General features: G+C 32.4%; 1 protein-coding gene across 1 annotated transcript; it reads right to left on the bottom strand.

Annotated features, from left to right (window-relative positions):
• Positions 1-5,562: 5,562 nt before the first annotated feature.
• On the bottom strand, positions 5,563-9,308 carry LOC141819073 (type I inositol polyphosphate 5-phosphatase 12-like; the record flags this gene model as incomplete). The annotated part of the gene is given in 7 exon segments (XM_074706444.1): positions 5,563-6,156; positions 6,772-7,132; positions 7,212-7,335; positions 7,717-7,984; positions 8,082-8,140; positions 8,227-8,389; positions 9,243-9,308. Coding segments are annotated over 7 exon segments (1,392 nt in total), but the record flags the coding sequence as incomplete, so codon positions are not given.
• Positions 9,309-10,134: the final 826 nt, after the last annotated feature.

Below are 10,134 nucleotides of genomic sequence, written 5' to 3'. Positions count from 1 at the left end.
AATCATGTCAAATAATTTTTTTTATTTATAATAATGTATCAAATTCTCGATTTAATATATTTCTTATAGATCCGTGAATATGTCAATCCATTTTGATCCATTTTGAATTTTATTAAAATTTTATTTTCAAGAGTAATATTATATCAATTTATTTCATAATTATAAGTATTTTGTTATAATTAGGTTTGTGGATTTTAATTTCCTTACTTGTGTTTGAGTTATGCTTATTTGAATTATTAATTTATTTTTATTGAAAATTTTTCAAGTTGTGGATTTAATTTTAGATTTGAATTAAGTTATATTTCATAATTAAATAATTAAATGAAATTTAATGATAATTAATTTTATTATTTAAATATAAATTTTTAAAATTTAATTTTGATCCGTTAAAATTGATAGTTTTATTATTTTTTTAAATTTTGGTATTTAATTTCAAAATTTTCAGATTTAATTTTAAATTTTTATAATTATTCATTATTTCATAATTAAAAAGTATACGATGGTAATTAAATTTATTATTTAAATTTAAATTTTGTATTTAATTTTGAATTAGTATTTTTAAAATTTAAAAATTTATTATAAGAATTTTTAAATTTTAATTTTAAATTTTTAGAAGTTAAATTATTAATTTTAAAATTTATCTTATTATTAAGATTATCTTGATTATTTAATTCTAAATTATTAATTAAATTTAAATTATTAGACTTATTTAGATAATTATTAATTTTATTTTTATTGACTAAATTATTAATAATTTTTGGATAAATAAAATTAATTAAATTTAAAATTTTTAATTTATCATTATCTTAGTTGAATGGGTTAAAGATTTGATTTAATTTTTTATTTATTTAAATTATATCTAGATTAATTTGATTATCAAAATTAATTAAATTTTAATTATTAATTATTAATTATTAATTATTAAATTTTTTAATTTTAAATTAGTTAAATTATTATTTAATATAGATTTATTGATTGAATTATTTAAGTTAGTTGAATTTTCATCATTCATACCATCTAAGTTTAAATTTTTTATATTTTTATTTTTATTTTTATTAACTAAAAATTTAAAATTAATTAATTTTTTCTTCTAATTTATTTGAGTTTGGATTGATTAAATTAATATATTCAGAATTATCTATGTTTAATTTTATTAAATTAATTAATTTTAAAATTAAAATTATTTAGATTTATCAAATTAGTTAATTTTTAAATTTTTAAATTTAAATTTTTTAAATTAATTTTTTCATTAATTAAATTAAATTTTAATTTTTAAAATTATCTACGTTTGAAATAGAAATAGATCTATCATGCAAAACCCTAAGACATTTTCGTAAATTAACAAATTTATCGAATCGCAATCCCTAATTTTAAATTTGACTCTTCTTCATCTTCTTCTCTAGGTATCGATTCTCGTAGTGTCGTACTTTTAGAACTTGAAGCACGTAATATTCTCTTTGTTTCTCTGAGCTCCTAGCATTGGTTGTTACTTTGCCACCGTTAGTGTTGTCCGAGTCTTACAAGTACGTAGGACACTGATTTTTATAGTATCTTCTCTCCCTGCACTTAAAATAAATAATATGATATTTAAAATGAACTTTTAAAATATTATCTTTTTTCCCTTTCATCTTTGCCTTCTTACTCCCGTGGCGATTAGTCCTATCGAGAACTGCCTGGCTCTAATACCAATTGTAAGACCGATACTTGTGCAAGAGAGGGGGATGAATCTAGCTCATTCATTCGTTAATTCTATCAAAGAAGCTAGCAACAGAATTAGACAAACCAAACAAGACCCACGGATTTAATCGGTTCCTAACCCCCCCAAGGGTTAATCGGTATACAGGGTTAGTATATCCAAGACCTATGTACAAGAGGTGTCTGTCCACTAGCGGTCTCTTTTTCGAAACTCTTTTCGGGGCCCGAGAAATACATCTTACAGCCAAATATATAATGAAAATATAAGGTAAAACAGTAAGATAATAATAAGCAAACTCTCGAGTCAATTAATTTAGAAGTCCTGAGCGCAGCGCACCATTCCTAAAGCTTCCCCGATCACACGAGAAGGGTTTCATTCAAGTTCAGCAACACTGTAGGATGAAAGATTAGTAGAATATTGGTCCTACTTGAATTTGCACATTGGGACCTTATAAAGACTCTTTCAGGCGCTTAGATCCCTTTTCGGGTGCCCCAGACCGATTCAATCTGATCCAGTTCTATCAGTCTTTATCGAGGTCGATTCTTTTTGGTCTGGACGCCTGGACTGTCCAAGCACTCTAAGTATGATCCAGGCACCCGAAATGAGTTCAACCAAGTTTGACCTTAGTTAACTTCGAATTCAATTCGACTGCTTATATTTGCTTCTTTTATGCTTCCTCAATCTTGCTTCCAGCTCTTGGTTCCTACAAGCTTAGCATATAACAAACAAGCAACCTAAGCCTAACTGTAGTCTATTTTGTTGGTGCAGGGAGCACTAGATAATCGAACTAATATTTTGATCCTGGCATAGGGTTCAAATTAAGGTTGTGATGTGATTAATGAGTTGAAATGAGTGTGCAGGTAGAACAGGAAAAGTCTTAATTAAGGCTAGGTAAGAAAGTCCTAATCTGGAGGATTAGGCAAAGAAGTCCTAATCAGGTAGACTTGGTAGAAAGACTAGACAAATCAAAACACCAAGCAGAAAATCTAGGCGGGTTAGTGGACTGGACGTCTAGCGGGTTGATGGGTCAGCGAGGACCAGACATTGAAGAAAAGTCCTAAAGGTCGAGAATCGGGATGCTAAGCAAAAGTCCAACCAGGTTTGGATGGCTGAATGGTTGATAGAGGTAATCTCTCCTAAAAGGAGTAGGTGAGGATGCGTTTCCTTAAAGGAAATAGTACACGTCGATCTGATATAGAATTTCACTGGAAACCTAAAAGTCAAGACCATACAGTTGAAAAATTGTCCAAGTTTCATATTATGTTTTGTGCTAACTCTGTAGTGCAGGAAACTAAGGGACCAAAACTCCGAGTTCCAAGTGCCCCTATGGATCTGGGTGATTATAAGAGATCTAGACGCTCGGATCTCAATTGATCGGGTCAGCGCGAAGGATGAGGTGGCAAACCAAGAGTGGTTGAAGACACCTCAACCTCTAGGCCCCTAGAAAGCTCCAGGGGCCCGGAGAAGGATAAGGTACGACGAAGTCAAAACTGATCTGACAACCTTCTATGTCAACATTTCAAGCGCTCAGAAAGGATACAAACGCCCGAAGATACTAAGTCAGCGTCGAGAGTGGATCGACGAGATGACATGAAAACGTCCGAAAAAAATTCCAGACACCTAGACCACTCTACAAAAACAACTACGAAGGGAAACCCTATAGCATTAATTTACGCAAACTCGACGATCATTCTGCATGCAACCAAAGCACCTGATACGTCGTCAGAACACGCTACACCGACATCCGCATGCCATAGTAAACTCACTCATTGTGCCTGTAAATTTTAATTTTATTCTCGTCTATTCTTGTACTTAATCACTAGGACGGTAAAGTGTTACCATTCTTAAATCCTTATGTAAAAGCAAGACTCTTTGTCGGAAGAGAAAAGAGTTTTATAGTTGATTATCCAACGTAAATAGTCAAGGACTAAAGACTTTAAAATAGCAATCAGTGACTGTGAACTACGTAAAAATAAACTTGTCCATTTTTATTGTTACTAAATCTTCCACTGTATTTTATATACTCTATTTACAAATTTTATGAATAAGCCTCCTTCCAAGTAATCATGGACCAGTGTCATAATTGGGTTGCTCAAGGAATGTCATGGATGTTGGGACCATAGAGGAAAGTACCAACAAAATTCAAGTGATAACAAAGCCATGAAGAACATAGAAGATCTTCTCTTAACCCAGCCAGCACAATGCCCCAGAGCACAAACTGACCCAACTGCATAAAGTCATTCACCATGCAATTCCAGAGGACGACATCCCTATGCGGCAATACATCAAACACCTGTTCTGCCTTGTTCAATAACCCCATTTTCAAGTAATCATGGACTAGACCTCTAGCAGCGAACATCTCATCTGAAAACCCAACCTTGAACAGCGAGATGTGAATTTTCCTGGAGCACATTGAAAGCGTCTCTAATTTAGATATGAATCACAAGCAGTATCATATGGGTGACTTATATTTGTATGCTAGACATTATCCACACAGATTGGGAACGAGTTATTGTCGGAAAAAGGAAGTCTTAAATTGGTTTCTGATGCCGCATACCTGCTCCAAACTGTTTCTCTGAAGCTAGGGTTTCTTACCCTAGATGAGGAGCACGGGGAGTACCAACGGCGGAGAGACGAGATCCGGCAGTGGTGGGGAAGAGGAGCGCAGGGTCCGAGGGTAGGTGGGTACGCAGGGTTTGGGAAAACACTACAAATTTAATTAACAAGGATTAACCAATCCTTATCACTTATATAAATATTATACATTTTTTATATAATTATGAGGACTTCATTAATCTAAGGAATTGAATCCGTTTAGTTTAGTGATGCTTTAATCAAAATAGTATCAAAATTATTTTTTATTTTTTATTTTTAAGTTTTCTGTTTTAATTTATTTTTATTAACATTTTTTAATGAAAATTTTTTATTAATCATTTTTAAATTTTTAATTTTTATTAAAATTTTAAAATTTAAAAAAAAATATGGATAATTTTAGGAGATCATTATGAGTTTAATGATGTAATATTTTTTTAAAAAAATTGAGTTTTTTTTTAATCATGACTTTTATATAAACCTCCTTGATTTAGTTTGATTCAATTTAATTTAGTTAGATTTAAAATAAAAATTAATATTTTAATTTAATTTAAAATTGAAAGGTAGTAAGATATTTTTAAAATTAAATATATTTTGAAAAAATATAAAATTATTATTTGCCTTAAGAATTTTGAAATTTTAAATGCGCCCTTTTATCCCGTATATTCTTTTAGATAACATTTTCAAGATCATTAGTTCGATAACCAATTTCTTCACGCAGAATGCGAGAAAAATAAAAGAAAAAACCAACCTAACTTTTTATATTCTTTTAATTAATTCAAAGTAATGGACGTTAATTCAAGATAAAAAAAGTAAACGTACATTAATTTAAAATTTTAATATTTGCATTCAGAATTCCTACGCAGTATTTGCTCATTACCAATTGCTTCATGAATTCTTGGAGTAACATTTCTAAAAATAAATAAACACAGGAGAATAGGTCTTTAAGATGATTGCTAGTTTTCAATCATATTCAAATCAGTTGCCAGGCGTAAAAATTGCAAAAAGACAAAAAAAAAAAAAACCTCCAAAAAGTTAGGAGCCACCCTTTCTCCGTTTAGTATAGATTTTGCCAGAGAATAAAGACCCAATCAAAGCCAATATGAACATATTCTGTTGCAAAACCAAGCTATCCAATCATTAACCGTACAGAAAAGTGAAACAAGAGACAAAAAAAATAAAAAACATCTCACAGCACCAGAAGAAAAAAAGGCGCAAGCAAACTAACTTGTGCTTGAATCCAAATGCTAAGTATCAATTCACCACTAGTGTCGATCAAACATTGGTTTGTTGTCAAATATTTGGCATGATTAGAAGCTTCAAAACTATATTCACTTAACCCTATCCAAAAATCTAATTGTCACTCTATGCATAATACTACATGAAATCACAAAAAACGTTTCCTCAATCAACTGATTTAATTTCTGGAAAGAATTAATTTTCTCTTATGAATTATATACAAGAAAGAACTTTTATGTCCTTTTCACTGGCTCTCTTTTGTATAGACTAGTGCAACCTCATGGACGACGTGTGTTTGATATGTTGGGAACTCCAGTGGATGAACTGCCAAAGTCCCCAATATCTGACCTGTGTAGATGGCTTGATTGGCTTCTTCTTTTAAGCACTTTTCTATCACCACACTCAGTTCTCAATGAGGAATGACATACCGAGACCTTGTGTGCTTTGCTGTCTGTTGAACCAGTTCCAGTGATGTGTACAAGCAATACTACTACTTTGTCCCTATTATCTTCACACCACCAGTTCTGTGCAACTCCATCAACATATTCTTCTTTTGTGTAGAAATCATCATGGTACACAGAAACTTCTATTGTTTGTCCAGGCTTGATTATGCCACCAGCTGGATAAACCTTAAAAATTCAAACAATGACTGTGAGAGAAAGATGAAAATGTCTGGGTCTCGCATTAGGTCTGTAAAGGCCAATACAACTAATAGTACATGCTCTCGAGTATTCAACAGTCATGATTTTGGTGGTCTGCATTTCAGTAAATTCAGACCTATGATTATAAAACTGACAAGTTTTTGCTAAATAAATCAAATTGAAAAGCTATAATCAAGTTTATTCAAGCAAAATGAGCATGGGAAATCAATGTCTCAGATTGAAAGATGGAAGTTTAACATCATACAACCATGTAATTAACAATGCAAAATAACTTTTAATTGGAGTAGAAATCATCAAGATTTTCAGATCCAAATCTCAGATACTGGTGTCTGCGGGAAGCAGATTTTTGAAAACCATACAAGGGGTATAATAAGTCAGCTCCCAGGGTTTTATAACTTAGCAAGCCACTTCAACTGCATGCTTTCTACTGTTCGAACCAGATCAAATAGGCCTTCAGTCTGAGTCAACTGATTGAACAGGCCAGTCTGATCCAATCCAGTCCCGTTTTAAAAACAATGGTTGGAAGTGAAGATACACACTTATTTACCAACTAAGTTTAAATTGCAAAGGCAGGAAATGTACCTCAAGCCAGAGAGGAAAGCCAAAGGAGCATCTAGAAGAAAGATCAGATGTATTTCCATCCTCCCTAAGTGTGGCCTGGCCTTCACAAATGATCTGGAAGACAGCTTTGTACTTTTCACACTTATTTGTGATACGAAGAATGGAAGCATCTTGGTTTTGCAGGATTATGTTATTAGTGCTAACAATAGTTTCTGGAACAGCACGGGATTCTTCAAGCAAGGATCTTATCTTCTCATTTGTTGTTATTATTCGTCCATACTCTTGCCTCCTTATCAATTCATCTCTATGTGCAATTTCCACGCTGAATATGCACCTGACAGGTTTGTGATCACTATCAGTTACATCCATACATGCTTCATACCTAGCAAATGAAGATTCTGTATCCATTAGTCAACCATTAAAAAAATTTTCTATGAAAAGCATCATTCCAGAGAACTTACAGTGAGATTGCTGCGACTACAGGACACTGTAGTGAGCATTCAGCCAATGAAATTGAACGACTGTCACGATACAATATTCTATCACACCATGCAGGAATACGTTTTTTCTCACTTGAATCGTACCCTGAGAAGACAAAATGATTCCTTTTCATAATTCATATCCAAATAATAGAATCAAATACATTTAACCACCAGACACTACTCAAGGACTTCAACAGTCTCATCTTCAAGAAAAGTTTATGCAGTGAACTTTTAACTGCTAAACTAGTTACACAATTTTAGTCATTAACATCTGTGGAAGAAGCAAAACTACTGAAACTAATATTCAATCCAGTATAACTGAACTATCAAAATAATAAATTTATCATGTTACATATGGATCTTCCAGAACTAAATTTATCATGCTCATAAAATTTAGTTATTTTTTTCTACAGGAGAATAAAAACCTTCAAATTTCATCCAGGAGAAATAATCTACCATAATACAATTTATGTTAAAAGCATACCTGCTAGACCTACTTGATGTCTTTCAAACTTATATGTTGGAGGAAATTTAATTTGCCCTTCACGCATTCCTTGGAAAACTTTCCCCGCTTTCATTTCTGCCCGGAGCTGATCCTTCTCTCTAAGCCAATCAAAGCATCTTTGAGAAACCATGTCCCTAGCTTCATCATAAGATATACTATGCAGCCGATAATTAAAATCACCCAGAAAAACCACCATATCAGCTTCTGACAAGTCAGTTCTCCCATCATCAGGCTGAATCATTGGAGCCTGTCAATGCCACAAGTATTGAACTTGGTAAGAATGTGATATTCACATGGAAATATCCTCATCACAATTCATTGGAAAATTCTTCTATTTTACATACATTCACAGAACGGTGCAATTGGACAGATGTAAGAGCACCTGTAAAAAAGATGTAAATTGCTATTAGAATGTTGTTATAAGGTTATATTTGGAACAGAAGAATGTGTTTTGTGCTCCTCAATCATATATGTAGGTAAGTGCCAAACCTGCTGCACTTTGTCCAGTAGTTGACCGGCTGAAAGCCATTGTTCGATAAACATGATCAAAGTCAGCATTCCGCCTGCTCACTGCCTCCAGGTGAGCAGCAAAATGACAGTTTACAAAGCATATTATTCTGCCATAAACTCTCATCCTCAAGCCCACAGCTCCCTGTATGGTAAATTGAGTAATTCCATTGGAAATTGGAACAATTGGTAAACAGATAACTCCTACAGTCAATTTGGTTTAGTTTAAATGAATCAAATAAGATTTTTTTTTTTAATCTGCATTTATATGATTATGTCACATGAGAAATGCAGTCACTCTGCCCCCCTTCAAAATCCACCTAGGTGTCTACTTATGCATCTCAAGTGCATTAAGCACATGGAGAAGCAAACTACTTTTGAATTTATTAAATTAAAGAAGGATTTACAATCCTTTTGTGTGATTTTGTACCCATACATTAGTCTAAGATGGTTTTATGCAATCTATGCTTTATGAGCAAAAATTTATAGCGGAGATGAGAATTTCAAGATGAATGTGTGGATTTATTTGGAAAGAGAAAAAGACAAACAAAAATCATTTTTAATACCAAGCAATTATTAGATGTAAGCCTGGTAAATGATTAAATTAGACATCAAAACTATCTATTTCTTTAAACATGCATATATTCTATAGGTATATTGATTTAATTACGTTCAAAGAGTAAAGAGGGACACAAGATAAACATTAAGACATAGGATTCCATAAGCCAAACAGTTCATAGAGGTTTAGAGTGTACTAGATGAAACAAGAGTTTCTCAATTGACTGTTCACAATGTAGGTATGGATTGTTTCTATTGCAAGCTTATTCAAAATTTTGATAAAACAATTATTTAATTTGTAAGTCAATTTGGTGCATATAGAATAATATAAGTAGTATCTTTTTTCTTAAAATGGCAACAGATAAATCTTAGCAACCTTTCCATAAACCTAAAAATGAACTACACCAAAAAGTGTTAATCACAAGAATTGAAAATGGTACCTTGTTGCCTATTGTACGTCCAAATCCACATGGAACTGCTGCAGCATCAACATCACCAATATGTGACTGGAGATTCTTCCTAGCCCTAAATTATAAACTAAGTTATAGAAGGCAAAAATACATAAATTCATTGACGCACTTAAAAAGGTTAATCATGCATCCAAAACATGACATGTCTTCAATCTTCACTTATTTCTTGCTTAAGCTTATTGCTCACCATGCAGCAATGATTAACCCTGCCAACTGCCTAGAACCAATCCGCTAAAAGGATGTTCGTTCACCTAGAGCATTGCCTATAGCATCCAACCACCATTGGCCATTAGCACTCCCCTCAATTCCAACCTAAGATCATCAAAAAAAGTTAATAATGTATGAAAAGCATAAAATATGAATTAATGTTCACAAATCTTCTAGCTATATGGCAAATGCATTAGACGCAATAGATATGCAGCTGCTCTTCACCTTAATGATAGTTTATTATTGCTTTTCTAGACCACAGTAACACATGAAAAGTCAACCACTATAAACTAGAATTATCACTCGAACTTTTTAAAATATCCAACCTCTCATTGCTTTGATATATCAGGGTCCTCCCCTAGTAGTTTGACTTCTTATGCCTGAACCAATCTCATAAATCTTGGATTCTCACAAGTGAACAAATATTCTATTTGTTGGTTCATAAATTATCTTCTTATTCAAAAGGTAATCTCTTTCAAAGAGATTTTTATTTAAGCAAATATTGTGTTGCTTGATTTCTTATTAGTAAGTTCATCTATGTGGCCGTGCTTGAACACTAGGCCCTATCTCCATTGATGATGACTTTGTAATTTATAAACACTAATATCCCAACATCTTATGGCTTGACTTTCTCAGTTAGCAGAGAATAAAATTT

This window comes from Curcuma longa, unplaced genomic scaffold (assembly GCF_044706935.1).
Source record: "Curcuma longa cultivar G26 ecotype Majalengka, Jawa Barat unplaced genomic scaffold, ITB_CL_G26_1.1 contig_27642, whole genome shotgun sequence".
NCBI lineage: Eukaryota > Viridiplantae > Streptophyta > Magnoliopsida > Zingiberales > Zingiberaceae > Curcuma > Curcuma longa.
The sequence above is the reverse complement of the archived record's forward strand: the minus strand, read 5'-3'. Positions and strand labels throughout refer to the sequence as shown.